Source organism: Motacilla alba, chromosome 1 (assembly GCF_015832195.1).
Source record: "Motacilla alba alba isolate MOTALB_02 chromosome 1, Motacilla_alba_V1.0_pri, whole genome shotgun sequence".
Taxonomy (NCBI): Eukaryota; Metazoa; Chordata; class Aves; order Passeriformes; family Motacillidae; genus Motacilla; species Motacilla alba.
Window position 1 is genome coordinate 48,745,884 of NC_052016.1, and position 24,419 is coordinate 48,770,302.

Sequence of the window (24,419 nt, forward strand, 5' to 3'; positions counted from 1 at the left end):
CCCCAGCATTCCCCCCCATGGCTAAAGGCCATTTTTCACCAGGGGTACTATTGAGGGGGTGGGAGAGCTGCTTGATAGGACAAGACCATCCATAATTCCAACACTGAGTCAGAGTGTGACTCAGTTTCCCTGATGGACATCCAGCAGGACCACAGGGAAGCGCGACCTCTGCAGTTGAGCCCACTTAGCAACACAGAATCCCATCTTAGTAGAGTCACAGTTTGAAGAAACCAGACTGGCCCTTTGTCCCCTAGGCTGCCTCTTACACTATATTGAGGCCTTTTTACAAGCTAGATGAGAGATTTCTAAGTTGACTTATTTTATTAGTTGTATTTGTATGAGAGCAGAAAAAAAAGCTAAAAAGTCTGAATCTGATACTATTTTTAGACCTGTTGCTCTAAATGTCTTGTCATGGCATGTGTCATGACATGTCCTGTGCTCTTTTCGTAATTCTGTGTGCTGTTCCAAACATACTCATTTTGAATTTTCACCACTGACAACTGTCAGAACCTTCTAATTTATAATTATTAGCATTTGAGCCTTAAATAACATATGAACATTCTTCAGTGTGTCAGCTACCAGTAAAACTTAAAATGCCAATAGCAAGGAGAAATGGTAAGGTTTTCCATGAATCCTATATCTATAAAAGCTCCCTTACCTCTTAGTAGTTTGTAGCTGTGGCTAACCTACATTTTTTCAGAGTATATCTTAAATGTTCATGCACGTGCTTTTGTTTCCTGAAAGGATACATGCTTCCAGTTTCAACATTAACAGTTCCTGGGCATAGTACCATTACAAACAGCTAAGCTGATTTTGGCTTTATGCCTGGCTATGTCCATTCACGAAATAGTTGTTAAAGCAAAATACAACTTCTAATTACGTTAATCTCTGAGTAGCTAATTTCCTCAGCACCAGCTTCTTGGTGTTTTTTTTTGTTCTTGTTTTTTTTTTTAACAATGCTTTTTGGGGTTTGGTTTTGTTGGTACTGAAGAGATAACAAATAGTGGATAGAGGAACCATGGTAGTATCCAAACTATCAAGAATGTGTCACAGAAGCAAAGCATTGAACTGTCAGACCACCTTTCTCAGTGTTTTATTTCACAGCAGCTGTGCAATATAATGCAAAGTGACTCCTAATAGTAACAGATCGTAGACCTATTAACCCCACTTGTGCAGTTAGTGGCATTGACCTGTGAAGTCCTACAGTGTTAAATTAATTAATTTTCATACTGGAAGGCAGCACACGATGATCACAAATAGTGCAGGGCCAGCTGTAAACCAGCACAATTTGGCCTGGCTGCTTAAATTCTCACCTTCACTAAGAGCAGCAGACAGGTATTATGTGACTGCTTACACAGTTGCTTAGTCCCCATAGCCATCACTTAGTCACAGATAAGGCATTTTTTCTTCACGTAGAAGTGATTGCATTGATTGCTAAGAGAGTAAGTAGGTAGAGCAATACATAAGACCCCTTTCAGTTCAAACTGTTCATCTTCTCAAGCTCTCACTCTGATTTGAAACTATTATTTCTTTGTCTGGGAAGTGTGAATGCTGCTTACATCATCTCGCTAAGAAGAGACAGTCATCTGACAGGAAGAATTTGGGAGAGAATTTAGGCTGAATGTCAGGAAAACTTCCTCACGATGAGCTGCATTGTGAAATACTTTGCCAAAGAAAATAGACTTTGCCGCGAAAAATGTCTAAGGCACAAACTGAGATTAGGCCAAGTGTTGGAAAATGTAATGTAGAAGCAGAGTAAGTATTTTATATTGCTCAGTGACCATGCATCCCTCAGCCTGGAGCATGATTAATCAGATTGTCATCAAGTATCTTTCAGTAAGTTATTTCCAGGGTGCCCATCATGGTAATGGGCTAAGACTATGCTGTATTTCTCAAAAAGACTGCCATACTCTTTTTTGAGGTAGGGGTTATGGGGAAAATGGGAAACAGGCAGAAGTTGGACAACATCTAACAAATCTGCTTTTCCAACTGAATTTAAGAGTAACATCCTCACCCATGACATTTGTCCCAAGAGCATTTTGCACGAGGCTCTAAATAGGTTGATTTCAGTATTTTGGAGCCTAAATTTCTATGGAGAGTTCTGTAGCTGGCCATTTTTATTGCTTGTTGGTTTGAAGAAAATTAGAGCCACTGTGTCAAATATAACAATTTCTGGCAATTTGAAAAAATTCTTGATACTCTCTGACCGATTCTGCAGTATGAAAAATTTAAAAGAAAATCCTAGCTGCTGTAAAAATTCCTGCCAACCTCTTGGCTTCCATGTTGGGTTAGCCATTTGGTTATTTTTATGTCTCACTGCTAAACTTCCATTTTGTTTATTTATTTGTTTCAAACTTTAAATTTTGAGGTGCTTGTTCTTACTTCGGACTCAGAAGTTCTTGCTTATGACATCCAGGCAATCAAACTCTTGGTCTCTTAAGAAGTCTGTTGCTGAAGAACAGCTTGTCTGTCTGCTTAAATGTGTCTACCTTTGGTCTAGGAAGAAGGAACCTGCACTCTGACTCTCTGTTTTTTTAAGGAAAGAATATTTAAAGGCAGTTTCAGGAATTCTGACAAATAAAGCTTGTCAAAATAAATGTTGTGATGAGTCTGGCAGCTCAACATCCCTTAAGGAATAATCTGAACTAATTAAATAACATTGGTTTTACTTTTCATGGCAAGTTAGAAAGTTCTTACTTTGATTAGTTAAATGTTTATTTATTCTTTTTTTGATTTCCAACTTTCCCTTCACATCCTAATGGACCTCACAAGGAGGCCTGTTCAGGGTATATTCACTCCACTTTGGAGAGGTTTTGTTGACATCTGCACAGTGAGGGAAACAGGCCTGGCTGCAAAATTTACAGATCAGGATTTGGAAAAGCAAAGAGACAAAATAATAAACATACGGAACTGATTTGGGGTAACTGTGAAGTAGGTCTATAGCCAGATTAAAAATGTTTTGGAAAGTTTAAAATAAGCTTTTTTGTAGAGTAATGTTTTTTGCTTATTTGGTAGGATTTATCTTAATCAGATAGTTTCTGTAAATGTTAATGTATTGAACAAAAAAGTTAGAAAAGCCACACAACTCTCCACAAAACCAGAGATTCCTTCACTTCTGCACTTAAATTGAAGATTTCCCTCTATGGAAAAAGATTTGGTTTTGTTTTGTTTACTCATTATTTATGGGAAAAAATGTTCCATGTGATAACTGTTTAAGAAGGTAAGGATACTTGTAATATCCTAAAATATCTACATTTAACAGAGTACTCAATAGAATAACATACTGTTAAAAATGTTGTGAAGTGTGGTATACTTAAATCCTGGATCAGTTTTATTCTTAATTAGTTCTGTCATCCAATTATGCTGTTTCCTGTGTTTATGTAGCCATTTCCCACTTGATAGTATGTAATGTAAACGTTCAAGCTGAGAAATTTTTTTTGTTTGTTTGAACAGCCATAAAGGGGGGTAAAACCAGAAAAATTTTCTTCTGCTGCCTATATGAAAAGCTCTCTTCCTTTCAGTATGATTTGAACTCTCAGCCTAGTCAAGAGACATGCACTGTTTGTATTAATGGTAGTGATAAAAAGATAAATGCCTAGACTTGCAAGTACATTACCAAACTGTTTTTCCTTCAGTGTAGTGGTGTTTGTGGCTGCTTTATCTTTTACTCGGTTTTTGCTGTGTTACAGTCTATGGAGTAAGCTGTAAAAAGAAATGGTATCTCTTACTGGATGATTAGCTACCCACCATGAGCATATCCACTGCTGATTTGTGTCTTCTAAATATTTTCAGGGGGTTGCTAAAGCAAAAAGGGACAAAAAACCCCAACTGTTGTTTTGGTTTGTTTTTGTGGGTTTTTGTTTGTTTGTTCCTGGATGGTTGGTTGGGTTTTTTCCCCCTTCATTTATCACCAGGTAGGTTTTTTCTTCCAAAAGGAGGAAACCTCTAGCTTCCGTCATCTTTGTAATTGTGCATATATCAGAAAAAGTTAAATGCATTCTTTGACACTTTATAAAATGTTCCTATCTATGTAGAAAATAATTTTTCTGCTGCAACTAAGCTGTAAGCTTAAGAGATAGGAGAGGCTTTGAGTGAGAGGAGGCAGAAGGGGCACATAACAGTTTCCAGCTCAAGTTATTAGTGCCAGTAGTGACAGAAACCCCACTCAGCTCTTGCCCACTGAAGGAAAAACAGGAAGATAGTACATAGAGAAATCAAGTCTTTGAAATATGTCCTTGTACAATGAAAGAGTAGGTGGCAGGCATGGTCTTTGTTATGTGAAAGGATTTTGAGGGAAAAGAAAGCACCGGCATATCTTGAAAGTAAATAAAAGCGCAGGAAGAGATACAAAAAATGGAACTGAGGTACAGCAAATTTATCCCAATATATTATCTTCTAGTGGGCTTTTACAATAAATTACAAGGTATAAAAGTCAGTTGGGTCTCTCCCCTTTCCTTTTTAACTTACTGGCCACTGTTTTCTCTTAATCCATTAAAAACTCCTGTAGGGGCAAGATGTGAGTATTTTTTCACATAAATGAAAAATACTGGAGCACATGCCTCAATGTACAATGCTTCTGCATTTGAATTTTACTTTACAGTACTCAGTGCAGGTAGTGTGTGGATACTTGTAGGTAGCCAAGTTCTCTGTAGCATCCACACACTGCTCCTGCTCTTTGGGGAAGTTGCTGGGCGTTGTTGTGCTCAGTGCCTGCTCAGGAAAATGTGTTTGGTTTTGGCTAACACTGCGTTAGAGTAAGTCTGTCTGCTTAAACCCACACATTGAGGAAATGAATGAAGAAGAATCAGTTGATGCCTTTTGGCTTCTAATTTCTGAACACACTGAAGATGAGGCACTTCTTATGATATTGTCTTAGGGCTTTTATTGTCAATACCTAGGATGGGAATTTTTCAAAATATATTCATGTGAGAGTTTTCTAGTGGATCAAAACATCTTAGAATCTGATTGCAAATGTATTTTACTTTCAAGTTGGCTAAGTTTTTTTGTATTTTCAAGTGATCTCTTTCTTCTGTGTATTTAATGTAGCAGTATTGGGGTCCTTCCTCCCAATTGATCAAATTTAAATGTCTTGCCCTTCAAGTTTTTGACACTGACTCTTTGTAGCTGAGCTGAAGGAGTGATGGCAAGTCCTTCAGTAGGTACTGCTCAGGCACATTTCGTATTTTCATGATGAATTCAGGTGTCCCAGTTTTGGTATCAGTTTTGAATGCTAGGAATCTTGAATTCTGCACTTTGCCTTTAGCATACAGTGGGAGCTATGCTATTACAAGAAGGGTAGCCCATGCTCTATGAACCCTCCAGCTGTCTATTACTAAATCATGTAGCTAGGACTCTAGCTTGTCATGTTTAGAACTGTGCTATAATGAAATATTTCTCAAAATTGATCTAGGTACCCTATTTTAGATGTAATGTTACAGGAATTTAGTTTACAACTCTGTTGATCCATAAGTTGCTAGAGATAGGACATTCTTTGTTTTCAGATTGGTTCAGTGGTGCTATCAGTAGTAAAACTTAAATATTTTATTCTGTCACTAAGGTAGTAATCCTCTCCATACCTGCAGAGTTTTCTGAGCAGCCCTGGATTATTCTGATACTTTCCTGCACAAAACCACTGCATTTAAGAATCACCAGCACCCTAAATTTTGCTCAGAAGCTAGCAGTATACATAGGATTTGAGCATTAATACTCCCTGCATAATTCTGTCAGCTTTCACATACTACCTCCCAGAACACATTGCAGAGCCTTGCTAGGAGTTCAGAAGGTCTGAATAGTTGCTGTGAGCTTCACAGTTGGTAGAGAAGGACATCCTAAGCTTCACTATCAGGATGATACATGCATGGACATTACAAGTTTATTCCTCTGTTGCTGTTGAAGTACCTGGGAGCAGCAACTGAGACAGGAGGACCATCAGGCTGGTACTGGCTTGAGCAGACTCTGCTAGCATCAAGCACTTACTTTTCCTTGCATGCACTTCAGCAAAGCAAATTGCAAGCAGCACTTCCCTCCAAACTTTTATTGCTAATGAGGGTCCTTTATTCAAATCCATTTCTTGGCAAGGTACACTGTGAGAAAAATGAAGTCAATTTTGTTAAAAGTTACTGTGGGAGGGCAGGAGCAGTACTGTTAAACCCATGTCTGGACAATTCCCTTGGTAACGTTCTTTGCTTCTTAGTTTCTCCATGAAGTCTAATTTACAACATGTATTTACAACTTTATTCAGTACTTGTAATACTTGATACAGACTTTGACATTTGGAATAGTCTTGACACATGAGAAGAGCTGTGGACTTACTTTTGATATTTTATTCAGGCTAGCAAAGGGAAGGGCAGAAATTAAAATTTAAAATCAATAATTTTTGTATTATATTAATGTTTGAATTTTTACCCTTACCACTTCAACTACATTATAAATAATAACTTTTCTGAGCTTGTTTGGGCCCCTTTTGTACACAGATGTTTCTTCTGGGGACTATCCAATGTTCCAACAAACACAGGACTCCTTTGCCATTTTGTGTGCTGTGAGTGGGAGATGACAGACAAGTTACGTGCTTGCTCTGAATGCTTTCAAATCTAAGATCTGATTTCCTTAAATTTAAAACATGCAACTAGTGTGTGTTTATTAATGGCCATAAAACTAGCCAAGCCCTTTAATAATTCAGCTGGATTTTTTTTTGTCTTGATACTGACCTCTGACATTCAATTTCTTGAGATTATTATGAAATACTAGCACACTCTCCTTTTTATTTCTCTTATCAACTGCTGTTTTTCATTTGTCCATTTCCATGTTTGTCTTCTGAATACTTTGTGCTGCTTTTCCAGAAGGCTGTTTGCATTTACATTGGTGTTGTTTGTAGATCATAGCATCTAAAAGTATTTATGCAATTTTTGTATTTAATCTTTTATTTTAAAAGATACTATAAATGTAAATTTTTGGTATGATTATTTTATTTAAAGAATGAATAAATTTTAAGTGTCTGGTAAAAAATTAAAGACATTTTTGAAGGTTACCATCACATGGTTTCCCTATCGTAATCAAAGTTTATTAGAGTCTGTTAAATATGATGGTAGCAGGGAAAGATTCGGTTTGGTCTTATTTCAGTCAAATCATTGAGGTGTTTAACTTGTTTCTTCATTCACCTACCCAAAGAAAATTAAATATAGCAGTCTTTTGAGATTTGAAGTAAAATAAAGAATTATGAGGAAAGAGAATATCTGACTTTTTACATGGAGCGTACATGTGGAACATGACTGTTTTCAGTAATCCATGTTTGCATAAGACTTTGTTTTGTGCATATTGAAGATGTAAACCAGAATTAACATAAAGATGTTTGTTGCAATTTCACTTCAGCAGTTCCCATTCCTTGAAAGGCATCTAATATTCCTCCTCAGATAAATCTGCTTTCTGTAGGCAGATGACATTGTACTATATGCTGTAAATAATTTTTAAGGCTGTCCATAAAATGTATTAGACGTCTCATTGCCTCTGTGTGTTATCAGAGGCAGTTTTTTCACTGGGCATGTGACAGGTTTGTAGCCTCTGACTTTACTCCTACTTGGAGTGATTGATAATATATGTCTACTGCACTTTCTTAACTCAACAGGAAAATTTGAGCAGCAGCTTTTAAAATGAAAAGTACATTTTGCCAAACCAAACCATTTAGTGGAGGATGATTATAAATGCAATATCTGTCCACATACAAATGGTAGGAATTGAGTAGCTTCTTCTTGGTGCTGTTTTAAGTCATGCTTTAGTAGTATTTGTGGTCCAACAATGCCCAAGAATCTTGTATTTATGACCAAAACAGATTAGCATCCAAACATTAAAACTTAACTGCTGTAAAATAACAATAGTTCTGGGCGTTTAAATATAATGATATTTTCTCTTCATAAGGCAAGAAAGATGTATTAAGCTTATTGCAAATTCTCAAATGGGGAATTTAAAACAGATGGAATGAATATTTAGCTTTTACCTCCAGAGAAATCACAGACAATGAATAAATTAGGTGAACAAGATAATTAAAAGGAAGTAGCATTGAAAAGAAGTATTAAATGGATGTGTTGGTAATATACTTTATCTAAACATGCCAAATCATTTTTGCATCTTTAAAAACTTCTAAGGTATGGAAATCTTGTTGCAGCCTTTACTTTTTTTTGCCTGCAATGATAAGTTCAGTCATAGATGACCTTCCTTATTATGCAAAACAAGAACTATTGGGATGCATTTGAAACTTGCTACTGTAAATTCATGCCACAAGTATTCTCGTCTAAGTTAGTTTTTACCCTTCCTTACATGTCTTGTCACTCAATGAGCAATATCTGCAGAGTCCAGTCTTGCAGTCATTGAGAATTGTTTCTTATGGTTGCTGTTCATGAACAGATGAACAAACCACTAAGAAAAATAATTGTAAGATGCTTGAAGTAATTTGTGAGACATGCTACATCTTTTATAGCTCTGTTAAATATTTGTTCCCTTGGGAATTTCTGGTGTGCTTTTATAAGATGTTGCCGGTGGGTAGCATAAAATGGTTCTGGAGCAGTACTGAGTGACTAGAGTCAGATGGTAGGAGCTTTTGGTTTCTGATGATCCAATTTTTTCTGTTGATTTCCATGGTCAGTTTCAGTGAGCTCCCTGTGTGAGCCCTGTCTTGGTCAGACTCCAATTAACTGCCACATTCCAGAGTCAACTGGTGAATCTGGCATCTTAATACCCGTGAATGACAGAAAGTGTGTGTAGTGGAGGCAACGTGCTGCCAGAGGATGGAGGGCAGAATGGTTATTTCTGAGGCTAAATGATATCCCATCTCTAAGAGAAGTGATATGCAATGACCAGTTTGGATTTTGACAGAAAAAAATAGCCTAGTTCAGGTGTGAAGTTTTGATTACGTACCTGTTCCAGCACTGCACATGTAATCAGTTGGTGATAAATGTAATAACTATGCTAGAAATTAATTCAATAAAAGGAAAATAGGAGGCATAAAAATATCACTTCATGTTGGAATTAGACTAAGCCATATTTTGTATGACCTAATATAATAAAATCTAACTCATGTGATCCCTATTACCATGATGATAGAGTTAAAATTTGATTGTTTTTTCTTTTAACTCTGAAGCAAGTGATTTGTTACACTATTTCATTGGTTGCAGTGCTTTGTTAATTTATTCTTTATCTATTTGGGAATGTGGCTACATTTGTAGTTCATCTGTTTGGTTATACTCGAAGTGCCATATACCTTTGTAACTTTAGACTGTGAAGTTAATGTGATAGTAACCTTTACTGAATCCTGTAATGTCTGTAATGTTTTTGCTGTGTCGTTGAATCCAGCTGCTTCTGCTGAAAGAAAAGCAAATTTTGTGCAGTCCCAGATTTCTTTGGCTTATCACAGAAAACTTGAATTGGATTTGCAATATCTCTGAGGGAAACCAGACTTCAAGCCCAGTAGCCCAGATCTTCATTTGCTTTCTTTTGCAAACTTCTAAATACTGTTGTATTAAGTCTTTATACATCTACACAGAATTACCTTTATATAAGCAGATTAGCAAACTTGAATTTGATTGCAAACAGTGTCACAATTTCATGATGTGATGTATCTTGTCTGAATGGATCACAGGCATCCTCTGCTTATTTCTCTTCATTGTTTGGGAAGGGAAGCTTATGTGACTGTATCCACCGAAGCCATGGATATCTAATGTTGAATGACTGAGTTAATTGCTCAGTAAGTCCTTGAGCCTCTTTGTGTTGGTGTTGTTACTGAGATGATAATGTCCTCTGTCAGATCTTGCTGTTGGCAGTGCATGAACTGATTTATTAGGGGACACCTGAGGTTCCAAACTTTGTGTGATAGCTGTTACTTAAACTCAAAAATACGTTTTCTCTTTCTCTATTTTCTTAATGCCAAGCCTTAGAGTTAATACTTCTCTGTTGTTCCTTGGCCCTAAAGCAAGTTAACCAGTGTTAGTATAGCATGGTCTTAAAGACCCAGGCTTTCAGGGTCATTCGTAAGGCTTGGCTTTCTGGGAGGAAGGAGGGAACTTCTGCTCCACAGCCATTGCAGACACGAAGAATATTGGTGCCTCCTTCCAAGAAATCAAGTTAATGTTTTAATAAAAGGTTGTATTGGACCTTGGGATCTCTGAGTGCTAAAGTACCATAGATATTGTCTTTTGCCTTAAAGATTGAGCTACTACAAAAAAAGCTAAGATGCTTGAGGGTGATTGCTATATGTATTTGCTATGTTGTACCCTCATCTAATATAGCAGAGGTCATCATAACCCTGTTTAGGAACATATGGAAACAGCCCAGAAAGCATATGCCTCAACTGTGAGACTGCTGGGGTATAAGGTTTATGAAAAGTGGCTTATATAAACACTTCATTCATGTGCTGCAGTAATGAAAGCATTTTAAACTTAATTCTTTTTAATTTCATACTGTGCTTAGTAGAATAGTGGGTAGTTGAAAAATAGCAAAGAAAAAAGAAGATAGTACAAAGGAGTATTTCTAAAATAATGTCGACTCACTAATTTCTGCCAATGAGCTCCCAAAATATATTGCTTACAAACTGTAACTATTTTCTTCCTTGGCTGATACTTGGGAGGGACAGAGGAAACTACCAAATGGGACAGAAAGAGAGCCTGAGAGGACCTCCTGGTATTTGATATTCTCCCCAACTTACAAGACAAAGTTGCATCTGGTTAATGATCACAAAGATAGTCACAGTACTCACTAGTACTTTCAAACCTAGTTTGTCCACTCACCCATAATTAGTTGTTCTGATAGAGAAATGTATCAGGAAGCCTTCATTTAACAAGACCTCTACCAAGTAATTGCAAAGTCAAGATACACAAGACCCTGAAGATTGGCTGAGTTGGTCAGAGCATGGTGCTGATACCACCAAGGTTGTGGATTCAGTCCCTGGATGGGCCATTCTCTTAAGATTTGGACTTGATGATCCTTGTGACTCCCTTCCAACTCAGAATATCAGTGATCTGAAATTATGTTTACCACATTAATTTTAAAATATTATATCTATATATCATATTTTTCTATGTATATTTACACTGCATATCAGTGTGTACTTTTTAGAATATCAATGTTATGTGTAAAAAGCAGATGGTAGATCTGAGTCAGATTCTTCATGAAGACTGATTTTTTTGAAGGTTGGCTGCTTTTTTATCTGCTTGGTCTGTAATCAGTCAAAAAGAAAAAGCTCCTGAGGACACCTAATGTCTGAAATTCTTCTGTTGTTCTTCAGATGAGTTCTGTTCTTCCTCTAATGTTTTGTGAGGACTCCATAGGGAGACTGGCCTTTCTGTGCTGAAGACAGCCTTTGTGCATATTCTGGTGTGTAATTTTTTATTATATTAACAAACAATCACCTCAGGTTTGACACTACAGTAATGTATTTTTAAACATAAACTGTGCAATATAGGAAATCAAAGTTCACTTGAAAACATTGAGAAAAAACCTGATCTAGTGGAAAGTATTGCTGCCCATCACAGGGGGCAGAACATATTGATCTCTAAGGTGCCTTCCAACCAAAACCATTCTTTGATTCATGTGTATAACTACTCCCAGCCTTGACTAGTATGTGATTTATAAGCATCCCCTTGTGGCAATGTATTAATACCAATTGATACAGCTTTAGGTTTTGGTAAGAAGCTGAATGTTACATTACAGATTGTACGTGGAAGTGTCCAGCCTATGTTATTAATTGTCTGTAGTTAAAACTTCTTAGTCTTCTCAATCTCCTTTAACATCAGCACTTTAAATAGGTGGCAGTGGTAGTGATACTTATAGGAAATTAACATAAGCTTAGATATTGTTTGATTTTTTTTTGTAAAGGTGAGAGGTATTAAGATGGACTTTGAATATATTATTTGGTTTTGGGTATGTGATTTGTCTGTGTAGAGTTTTCTGTACAAAGCTGTAAAAATATTTGTCTTGCTAAGGTCAAGTAGTTACAGGCATTGAAATTCACAATATTAACTTTGTGTAATATTTACATTTTTTTACTTTGAAAACAGAAACTGTGCACTTAAATACATGACCAGTATTTTATCATGGCATGTTTATATTCTTTGTAGCATTCAATTTGATACATAAGTTATATGACAGCCTGGTTGTCTGTATTTTGTCTCAAGTGTTGTATTTGAAGTTGTATTGATTAGGAGCTGCTGATACAGGCCTCAGACTGAAAGAAGAGATATTTTGATCAGATGTTAGGAATTGTTAGTTATTGGGGGAAAGGTTTAAAATTAAATTATGTATTTTTGTTTACTAGAGAAATATTGTTCTAAATTAGAAATGCATTACTGTGCATATGTTACCTAAGAGATTTGTTGCCCCCCTTTGAATGAATTTAATTTGTGTTTTCTGAAAGTCTTATACTGACATGAAAAAAAGTTAGCATTTGTCAGCATTCAGAATTTGAGAGCCATTCACTATTTCAGAGAAATGAGTTCTATTTACCATGTACTAGTGTGGTCATTCTGTGTTGCCATGAAAAGTATTCTTAGCAGATTTTGGAACAAAAAAAATGTTTTTCCAAGATACACTATATAAAACCAAAATTTTTTTGTAGTTAAATTGTTTTGCTATCATTCAGATAAGTTTAATATAATTCTGTTACTGCAAATGTTCCTCGCTTAAATTGTTGCTATCTTCTTCTGGCAATTGGTAAATCTGTTAACTCAGTTCTTTCTGTGATTTACCTAGTCCTTATCCCTACAAATGAAAATACAAAGCTCAAAAGGTATTGGCTGTCGTTACTGCAGTTCAGCCCTGTAGACACTAAGGTGACGATAAAAGCCTATAAACAATTCAGGGCTTAAAATTTCTGTGTCTGTATTGTTAGTATTTAAAAATTAATTAGCAGCTGCATCAATGTTTTTTAGGTAAATTTCTATTTGTATCCACTGGTTCTACCAATTACAGATTGCAGATTGGGTTGGAAGGGACCTTAAAGGTTATCTGACTCCAACTCTCTACCATGGGCAGAGACACCTTCCACTGGACCAAGTAGCTCAAAGCCCCATCCAACCTGGCCTTGCACACTTCCAGGGATGGGACATCTACAGCTTCTCTAAGCAACCTGTGCCAGTGTCTCAACACCCTCCCAATAAAGGATTTCCCTCTAATATCTAATCTAAACCTGCCCTTTTTCCATGTAAATCTTTATCTACTCTCTTTCAGTTTAAGTAAAAGAAGAAGAATGCTGCATGTACAGGCTGTATATCATTCACTCTCCTAAATTCAGAAAAATCAGAAAACTGATTGGAAAACTCATTCAAAACATTAATGTTGATTTGAATTTAAGAAAATCTAGAAATGGAAATGTTCAGATATGTTTGCAAGAAATGTATTCTTCCCTAACACTGTATAATAATTATGGTTCTCTTAATGGTCTTCATTCTAATGATTGAAAGTTTTGTTAAAAAAAAGAAAAGTTTAAAAAAATTGCTAGCCCAATATGTCTTCAATGTATAGATGCAGAGTTTCTCTCCACATCTGCAATCTGGGGAAACCAGAATTTAATCTCAATATTGGTGCATAAATTCAATTTCATAGCTAACTCCTGGAGGGAAAGAGGGTAGATTGGAAGAATGGATGATCATGAATCAAAAAAGACAACTTAAGTCACTTGACCATGTTGTCTCAAAGGCTGACAGGGTATATGGAAATGTTGCAGTTGTGCAAACAATGACTAACCTCATCAGTTGTCAAACTGCCTCAGGAAAAGTATTTTTAATTTTTAAATGCTTCTTTTTCAAATATATTTTACAACTTCTGGGTGGTTTTAGTGGTACTTATTTCAATGGTGCTTTTACCAACAAGTAGAATTAACTAGAACCAAGTGAAATTATATATACCAAAGATAAAAATCTGAACAAGCTTTTTAGTTTAGAAAAATCTGTTTCTTTATTACTGTATCTAACATAGCTCTCTCAAATGTCAAAGTAATATTCTTGTATTATGTCTGCTAATACTTGTCTAGCATCTTAATTAAAAAAAGACTGATGAACTGTCAGTAAATTAAATTGTGGTATTCTTTTTCTTTTCTTTTTCTGGAGAAAGACCATTGCTTTTGCCAAACAAGAGAAACAATCACGTAATTTGATTGACTGCCACATATTAACCATGCTGAGCGCTGGAACTGTGTAACATTCAATAACTATTAGATCAATAAATTGTAACTTCTCTAAAGGTGTGACTAATCTGAATAAGCATGGAAGGGTAAGATCCATATTTTAGACACAACACGGATTTCTGACGTTGATGTTTACAAAAACTGTTACAGTCTTTTAGACATTGTTTGCCTGTTCCTAGTGTCCCTGATTTCAACCTAGCACAATAACTGAGTAGGAGAGGGATTATCATCTTGGCAGGAAAAAAGATACTCTATTAGGACCACACAGTGAAAATTTCAGATTATCTAAAGCAATCATACTTCCATAGAAATGGTTGTGGGAGTATTGGCTGGGATTTTCGTAGGTCCTTTGCTGCCAGATTCTCCCTCCCCTAAACCAAAGCCTATTTCTTGCCTAGCTCCTAATTTTGCTGGGAGATGAATTGTCACAACAGGGCTCTTGCCAGTAGAACCTTTCAGCCCAGGGATGAGCTTGCAGTGTTTTCTGTTGATGTGGCTTAGCAGATCTATTCAGAGGCACAGACCCCATATAGATGAAAGCTTGGCAATGCCTGCTGTCCATTCCCACTTCATGTATAGCTGTAGGAGTATAATGTTGTGGTTCAGCCCAGCAAAGCCACTTACTTCTCAGATGAATCCTCTCAGTTCCATATGCTTCCTATATGTATGTTCTTCCATGGTGCTTGAAGCAAGATTCTCTTTTTCCAAGATAAGTATCTTATCATTTGCTTTGCAGCATCTTTGAATGAGATGGGTTGGAGTTTCAGTCACTTTAACTCTTCCAAGAGGATGATATATGCAGTGAGGTCTCCTGGTGTGGCATGGAGGCTGCATGACCTTGGTAGCATTGAGTCAAGGAAGGGGCCATTCAGCTCCACATGGGGTTAGTTTGACTGGCAATGACTAACAACAAGACTAATAGTGATTGCTGGTATCAGAAGTAACTACTTATATATCTGTCTCCCTTAATTGAACTGTGACATATTTAGCAATGAATCTAAAGAGCAAAGAAAAACTTAGTTTGAGACATGAAAAAAAAAATTAAATTGCATCCACATTTCCATACCAGTGACTCCAGCAATAATTTGTGGTTTCTGTATGTAAGCTATCAAAACTTCCAGCTTCTGCTTCCAGGCATATGCACTGAAATTTTGCTTGGTAGTAGGCAAGTCATTTAAGTTTTGCACTACAGTTGATCTGCTTTAGTGATACTTGGGCTTGAAATTATCTTTTGCTAAGTGCATGCGCTTTGCCTTGTAAAAGGTGTTGAGTCCCAGTTAGATGGCTGGATGATAGCTAAAAATCTATATATTATTGGGAAGCATCCACTTGGAGAGTAAGGTAGAGTTGTGGTCTGGTCCAGTGGAAGTGATGGAAGATGTTGAATAAAATTAAAACATTCCTCCTCATCCTCTGTGCCTTATTTTTGTTTTTAAATGTAGCACATTTTGATCATGGTATCACTGAGCATTCCAGTGTTGCCACTGCTGTCTTAGGCTTCACCTCATAAGGGTGTCAGAGAGTCTCAGCTTCTCCTAAATCTTTGCCCTGCTGAGAGATGTGGTGATTCTGTGGTCTTTTGAATTGTAATGTTAGGTTTGGGAAGAAAGAAAGTGTGTTTGTATTTCAATGGGTTTATTCTATATGGTTTTTATTACAGCCTTTTGGGAAGTTTTTGTGCTCAACTGACAATGTAACTTATCAATTACTGTTGTGGAAGAATCACAAGAACTGCATTCATTCACATTTGGCTTAGGTACATGTTAGCTTTGCCCAGACCACTAAACCTGCCAAAGCCCAAATTATGAGGGTTGGTAAAGACTGTACTGGTTGAGGAGAAAAAAAGCTATTTGTGCAGAAAACCCAGAGTTTTGCCTGTAGTCAGTATAATAGAATATTGTGATGTGTTTTATTGTACTTTATTTCTGGTATGTTGACAGGTTTTAGTTTCTCTGATTTTCATCAGCAAAGTCAATTTAATTGGTTATTCTTCCTGCACCTAAAAGGCGCGTGGGGAAATTATGCTTCCTTTCCTTGGAGAGTGGCATGATGGCTTGGCTTCCATTTGTATTCTGCTGCTTGTGTGTTTCCAGTCCCAAATGACTACAGACTGCTTTGGGTGATTGCTGCTGGGAATGGGTTTTAGGGAGGAGTTCCCAGCACTGGATTTACACTAAATAAACAGAGGCCAGAGGGGAAGACTGTGTTTCATTAAGAACTCTGGTTTAGGTTAAAGGGATAAAAATAGCTGCAGGACATCTCAAATTAGTTTAAGAACTAGAAAAGTAAAGGAACCTAATCTAGAGTATTTCTTTTAAGTACCCACGTATCTTTTTAGAGTTCTCTGCCTCACTGTCTTCCACTCAGTGTACCTAGGTCTATAATCCAAAGGGATGGCTGAAAAGATTCAGCTGTCAGAGTTTCAGATTGTGTAAACACAGACTTTTTTTAGTCAGTGCTGTCAGTATTCACATGTTTGTCTTCTTTGTTCTGCCAAAATATATTCCTGAAAGTTTTCGTTTTCTATTCTGGTTTTAGGCAAGATGCAAGAAATGGAAGTAAAGTACAGAAAACCTTCTGCATATTGGAGAGAAAATTACTCCATCTTCCATTAAAATTCCCTTAGTTATTCATAAAAATATCCTCTAGTAGACAACTGTACATGTGTGTTGTATGCTTTGTGTAAAGAAAACATAATTACTTGCCTTCTGCTCTTACCAGAATGTTTTGGACATGCATTTTTCAGTCTTGCACATTGGCAGAGTTACAGTGACTCCACTTTCTGCAAATATTCTGTATTAAGAAGATATCCTTTATGTTTAACATTGCAGATCCAGAATGCTAATGATGTGCTAATAGCACCACTGGAGAAGTTTCGAAAAGAGCAAATAGGAGCAGCAAAAGTAAGTGGCTGGGGTTGTTTTTCATTTCATGTTTATTTGAGTTTATGAGTGTGTTTGAAGGCTGGACTGAAAACAAGCATTTTGTATTCGAACAGACTTGATGCCATCCTCATTAATATGTTAGTAAATTATACTAAATTCTTTACTTCAGAGGAGGAGACAATTTAGAAATGGAGCTTAAAGTCTGATAATATGCATAGAAGACAGCTCTTGCTACTGTTGCACACTCCTACCATCTGGCATTGTGTTCATCTTCTGATGTCTGCATTTACATTATGCTGCGTCTTGGGTTAACCCAGAACCACAGGGAGGATTCAAACAGCTGCTATGAGTCCCTCAAGCAGACATTGTATGAAGACAGAAGACAGTTTCAGCATGACATCTGCCTCAGCTTTCCCTCTCCTCTTTACATGGCTGATGCAGTGCAATGGTTCATGTTCATTTTGCCAGAGTATTCATCTTAATATTCTTTAGGGATTTTCCCATGCTGGAAGTGGTACTGTTGGTAATTTTATCTGGTTCTTTGGTGTAAATGTTATATCTATGTGAGAGAGACAATGCAGGTTGTCTATACCAGGGTTCACTAGTCAGCTTAGGAAATCAGATATATTGGGGAAAAGTATGTTGGAATTAACTTAGTCTAGAAGAGCTGTTTTCAGTCTGATCCTGAATTTTTGAGTGGCTGTCAGTGTCTGCTTTCATTACTGTCTCTGGGCTATGCATGGAGGCTGTGGTAGTCAATTAGAGGTTATAGTTCTTCTGTCTGCATAAATACACTAGTTCTGAAGCATTTTGCATCTTGTATTAGTGCTCATAAAAATTTTTTGGAAACGTTCCATTTGTAAGGTTAAATGAGTACAAAAAAAAAGCTCTCTGATGTTGCAGGTGAGGTTGAGCTTGTGCTATACTCAAAGAAACTCAGAAGAAGAGCAGAGCTATTGGAAAGAGACACCAAAGGCTTATACTTCTTGTACTGCTATTGTGAACATGTAGCAAACACATGGGGCTGCTTCCACACAGGAACTAAGCAGATGTTTGTGAAGAATGTGTACTGTGAACTTGAGGTCAGATTTCTCTGAAGTGGGTGTTTTTTACCCTTTCACTTGATATGTTTTTGTGTACAGCTACATTCTTCTCTTGTCCCACCCCTATGCTGCTGTGAAATGCAGAACTAGAGATTATTTACCATGCTGCATGAATCAGAATTTAATCCGAACACAAAATTATTTTTAGTTTTCAGTAGATTTTAGTAGCATCATCCAGTTCTTTGTAGTACTGTTTCCTTTTTTATTCTCATAGTTTAAGGGATATCGTTCTTCAGAGCACCCTATTTAAAAGCTCAACCCACCATACTACTGACTGTCTTGCTGCATGACAGAAACAATCCATAGGTGGTTCACAGGACCCTTTGTAGAACTCTCTACAAGACTCAGGTTTCCTTTGAATAAGTATATCACTCAGTAAATGTCAACACATGCATAATGATCTAATTGAAGATGACTCCTTTGTTTTTTGTATCATCAAGAATATCAAAGGCAGGGCACTACAGGACAGATTCAGTCTTCTCTGTTTGGTATATCACAATGGCTAGTTTCTTTTCCATATCTCTTCCATGTAAAATACAAGCATCTGCTCCTCTTAGAGTTGTTTTGACTTGTCTGTGGTCATACTACACTGTATAGAATGAGTTCAGGAGGGAACCTGGCTCAACTAACTCTTATTCTAGTGTCTAATGCACTTTCTTATGCAGTGCTGTGTGTTTTGGAGAGTCCAGGATACTTGGCTTGACACATGGATACCCTAAAGAGAGCTCTCCCAGGTCATTGTTTTATAAAATGTCAAGTAAACATATTTTCTAGCACTGGACATGGAGTTCAACTGCCAAACTCAAAAATGAGAAATTTAGAAAGCCATCATAACCAAGTGTGATACATTTGCCTTTGAATTGATTTTTATCAGTGGAAGCAATTACAGTTGGCCTTTAACTAAATGGTATCAACACAAACAAGTCAGAGCTTAATTAAATTCAGTATTGTTTTTCTAGTAATTACAAAATAGCAAGGTACGATCTAGGAATAATGAGACCCATATGAAGTAGAGTAGAAATATGGGCTTTATGAAACCCATTATTGGTAAAGTGGAAAACATGGTCAGGTTGCTTAGCCCTACTTCTTTTCACTGGGATCAGCCCTTGAGCATTTATGAGCTCTTATAAATATAGAATGAGTTGAGCTTGCTGGTTATTTATCTGCAGTTAAGGAAGGTTTGCACAGAGATTTGGCTCTTTGAACTCCTCTGGGATGATCTGTGCTGATAGTCAAACAGAAGATATAGATGTTTTCTTGTTGTTTGGATTTTAGCAGCAAGTTTCACAGAAGACTGAGAATGTCACTTTTTATTTGTGGTGTTTTCTGGACACATCAGTTGAGTGGACCTCACCAGGTCCACAGCAGGTTTGAGCTGTTTTTTTTCCCTGTAGTGTTAGTCTACAACGCTGTGTAGAATGGTATTTGTATCAAATCCAAACTTGCCTCTGTTTCTCTGTCATCCCTCTCCTGTCCAAAGCCCCAAAACATTTCTGTGTACGTGTTGCTTGCTGAAGAGAAACCGGAGAAACTTTCCCAGCTGATGGGGAGCTGGTGAAAGTTGTCCCAGTTTTCAAGAAGTGCAAGAAGGAGGACCCTAGAAAACACAGGCCTGTTAGTCTGACTTCAGTGCTTTGTACAGTTATGGAGAATATTATTCTAGGTGGTATTGAAAAACACGTGAAAGACAGCACAGTCATTAGTGACAGCCAGCATGGCTTCACGAAGGGAAAGTCCTGCTTGTCAAACCTGATTTCCCTTAATGACAAGCTAGCCTACCTAGCTGATCAAGGGAAGCCGGCTGATGCAATCTTTCCATGCTGTCCCAGGATCCTTCTCGACAAAATGTCCAGCATTCAGCTGAATAATCACATCATGCTGTGGGTGAGAATTGGCTCACAGGTCAGGCACAAAGGGTTTTAATGAGTGGGGTGGCATCAGGCTGGTGACCTGTCATTAGTGGGGTTCCACACAGTTCCATCCTCTGCCCTCTGCTCTTCAAAATCTTCATAAATTATTTGAACGCAGGGCCGGAAGGGATACTAGGCAAGTTTGCAGATGATGCAAAACTGGGAGCAGCTGTTGACTCCCTCAAAGACAGGGAGGCCCTGCACAGGGACCTTGACAGATTAGAGGACTGTGCAGTCCTCACCAACAAGATGATATTCAACAGGGAAAAGTGCTGGATTCTGCACCTGGGATGGTTCAACCCTGGATGTACAGACAGACTGGGGAATGAGATGCTGCAGAGCAGTGTTTCAGAGAGGGACCTGAGGGTCCTGGTCGATGGCAAGTTAAACGTGAGCCAGCGGTGCCATGAGAGCCAGAAGGGCCACCCTGTCCTGAGGGCTTCAGGCCAGCAGGGCAAGAGAGGTGATTGTCATGCTCTGCTCGGAACTGGGGAGGCCTCACCTCCAATGCTGGGGGCAGTTTTGGGTGCCACCATATAGGACAGGAAGCTATTAAAGAGCATCCAAAGAAGGGTTATGAATGTGGTGAAGGGTCTGGAAAGGAAGCCAGACAAGGAGACACTGAGATTGCTTGCTCTGTTCAGTCTGGAGAACAGGAAACAGGGAAAACTTCATCACAATCTGCAGCTTCCTCATTAGGGGAAGCAGAGGGGCAGGCACTGATCTCTTCTCTGTAGTGACCAGTGACAGGACCCGAGGGAATGGTCTGAAGCTGAATCACAGGAGGTTTAGATTCGCTATTTAAAAAAGGTTTCACTAGAAGGTGGTTGGGCCCTGGAACAGGCTCCCCAGGGAAGTGGTCATAGCCCCAGCCTGTCTGAGATCAATAAGCATTTGGACAATTGCTCTCAGGCACATGGTGTGACTCTTGTGACTCATAATTGGGGATGGTCTTGCACAGGGCCAGGAGTTGGATTTGATGATCCTTTTGGGTCCCTTCCAACTTAGCATATTCTGTGATTTTGGGATTCTGTGAATGGTGCAAACTCCACAGGATAGCTGATAGTAATGTCACATTTCTAGAGCTGTCACTTCGCAATTAATTTGCATCATAATATATTATGGACAAACATTTAAAGAGATTGGGTGTAGAAGCACAAGATTGGTATGCCTTTAGCATTGGCAGTGTTAGCAGTAACTAGAGATCCAAGCAGCTGTTGGGTGTTGGACTCTGTCTTCTAAACGGACTTTGACATTATACATTTTAGTACTCTGTTAAGCTGTGTTTCCAAACTTGGTGGAAGAAAGCTATTATTAGATAGCTGTGTCACCAATATACAAAACAGGAAATTATATTAGGTACTACTGTCAGATTTTGCTGGGGGTGAAGATTATGTGAGAGAGCACTTGATTTCTGGGCTTTTTTTCTTTTTTTATAAAACACCAGATAAAATTCAGTTGCAGATAAATACAAGCAAACCCTCCCTCACAAGGGAAAAAAGGGGAAAATGTTATAAATTATGAGAATGACCATTTTATTTTAGTAATAAATAAGTTCACAAGATTTTTTGCTGCCATGATGAACATCCTATAGATGTTTTTAATATAGAGAATGAGAATATTTAATTTTTTCTTCAAAACTATAGTGAGTTTAAGCAAAAATATACTCACAAAAATCAAAAAGAATATGGAGGATAAAATATATCCTGTTGGCGTTACAAAGCTATATTTTAAATACAAGGACTGTATAAACTCAGAGTGCAAAGTTCAAGTGTTTTTGGAACATCACAAGAATAACATTAAAGACCAATTCTTCACATGCACTTCAAAAACCTGAAGGTATCCAACAAATTTGAGAAACATTCCCCATAAAACATTAATGTTTGTAATCTAACCAGCAATATACAAATCTACATCACTTGCTCTTCTTGATTTATACTACTTGCTCTTCTGTTTTTATTGCACATATTTCAGTTATTCCTTTTCTGTACACACTCAGTTTAAATAAAGCTGAGTTCTCTCCAGAGACTACACAAACCCAGCTTTGCATTGGACAGCCTGTTGATTTACTCCATCTGAGTTTAAAAAAATGACCTCTCCAATTATTGTAGCAAGGCGAGCAGAAGCCGGGTGAGGTAACTGGGAAAGGATTCCAGGAACGAAGCCTTTTGCCTTATTTGGTCAATGTGGTTTGCGAGGCCCCAGCTGGTAATTCTGGTGAGCTCACTGTGTGATGTGTTATGGACAATAAAGCCAAACCTTCCTCTTTCTTTTTATCCATTGAGTACAGTATTTAGCAATATTTGTTCCAATGTTCATTGACCTTTAATACAACTTAAATCAGATCAAAGACAACAGAAGCAATTTTGGTTTTAGGACTTAAAAGGAGAGTTTTGTTTCTTCCTTACAATTCCGTCTGTTTGTTTCATAAAATAATTTGTTTTGGCCAGGAGGATTAGTTTTTATCATTATTTAATTTCATTCATTTATTCAAAGCAGTGAATTCCTTTCTACTTGGGAAACAAATCCATATTCACTGCTGGGATTAATTTTCCCCCATCTTTGCTCACATCTATCTTCACATGTAGACATACAGGAAGTAGCCCGTTCTCTCTGTATTTAATTTCGATTGTCTAGAAATTGAGGAGCATGAAACAAACAAACCCCTCCATTTTTTAAGATCTGTCAGAAAGCTGTTCAGATGAGAGTTTTAGATAAGTATCTAAGATGCTTAGAAATACCAGAATGCCCATTTGGTGAACCAGTTTCCTCGGTATCTGATCAAATCATAGCACTTGTCCTTTAACTGAGAAAAATGAGAGACCTTGCTGTAGTAGGTATGGCAGGAGGTGTTTCATTACAAGTGGTGTCAGTCACTCAAGGTTTGGTATTTTCATCCACTAGATTTGGTGTGTTTTAGTGTCAGTCTGAACCATGGAGGGAGGGGGCCAGGAGGAGGAAGCACAAAGAGAGGACAGTCAAGGGGAAGTATTGATGGCCAAATGTTTTGAGTTAAAATGCAACAGTTTCTCAAAAACAGTTACTCCCAGTTACCTGATATCTTTTTTGATAATTTATCCTCTAGGCAAGGAAATACAGGGCATCAACCTATTTCTATTTCAGCCAGGCTTTTATAACACTTTGCATGAGTCATTTTAATGTAGTTTAGGTGGGGCTTAGTAGGGAAAGCCCAGTCTGTCAGGAGCTAGCTTGTGGGAAGAGGGCAGAGAGTTTTGTTTTTGGGAGGGACTGTCTGGTTAGAGAAGTCACCAGTTAGAAGATCCCGTAGGGCAATTTGAGATCAGTCTGTTGTTTTATTTTTGGACATGACCAGGTAAAAAAAATCTGGTGTTATTCCCATAGGTTGCTGAGATAGAGGAAGAGGAGTGGAGGATTGGGAATAAAGTGTAAGCTGAAATAACTGAGCATGAGGAACTGAGGCTACTCATGACTAAGGTCATGAGACAGCTACATACCAAAAAATCTGCTCTACTGATAAATAACTCATGGCAATCTCTTTAGGTATTATGGGTTAATAGGCATCTATCTCTGGTAGACAGAGAAGCACAAATTTTCTCTAGCTTTTTGTTTACTTACATAAATCCTCAAGTGCTGTTTAAAGTTTCTGAACTGTGAAAGTTGTGAATTGCACTAATAAATACATTTCATTCCAAGATTTTGGTCCTAGAACACTTTCATTTGAGAAATAATCCCATATATGTGGTCTAATCTGATATTTTACTTAAACTAGCATTATCAAATGCAAGACATGAGAAGTCAGAACTTGCATTCAATGAAAATGTATAACATTAAATTATTTTTAAAATAGATCAAATGTATTTTCCCTTATTTATTCAAATAAATGTAGGGAAATATCAAGCAGTGAAAGACCTATTTTTGCCGCAAACAAATTGATTGTAATGCCAGTATGATTAGCCATTGCTTCTTCTACATTTGTGTATGTGAAATATTTGGGAAGTTTCAAAAACAGTGGTGAGGAGCCCTGAATGCATGCATATCATCTAAGCAAGTCTTACTTTCTCCTGTGCAGAGCCAAACTGTTAAACTGGAAGAAAACACTGGCTGAGCACCTGGACCCAGAGTCTTTTTGAAGTGACTGGTCTTCTTGGGACAGCTCATGCAAATGAAACAAAATTATTTTCTCATTGCAGTTTGCTTCAATTCAATTACTGTTTCATTCAAAGTTGATAAGCTTTTTGGAAGTTAACAGAAAAACAAACAAAAGAAAGACAACAATCCCAAAAGCTTGTATCACTTCTAGTGTATTCTTTTAAAATATGAGAGTGAAAACTCAAATCTCATAACTATAAGATTGTGGACACAGTGATTAAAAACT

At 37.5% G+C, this 24,419-nt stretch overlaps 1 protein-coding gene across 1 annotated transcript in view; it reads left to right on the forward strand.

Moving 5' to 3' along the window:
* ARHGAP42 (Rho GTPase activating protein 42) overlaps nt 1-24,419 on the forward strand; it is a 138,829-nt gene that overhangs the window by 58,129 nt on the left and 56,281 nt on the right. The window contains exon 4 of the mRNA XM_038130094.1: nt 16,996-17,067. Coding sequence (XP_037986022.1) covers nt 16,996-17,067 — 72 coding nt within the window. The remainder of the gene's footprint in view (nt 1-16,995; nt 17,068-24,419) is intronic.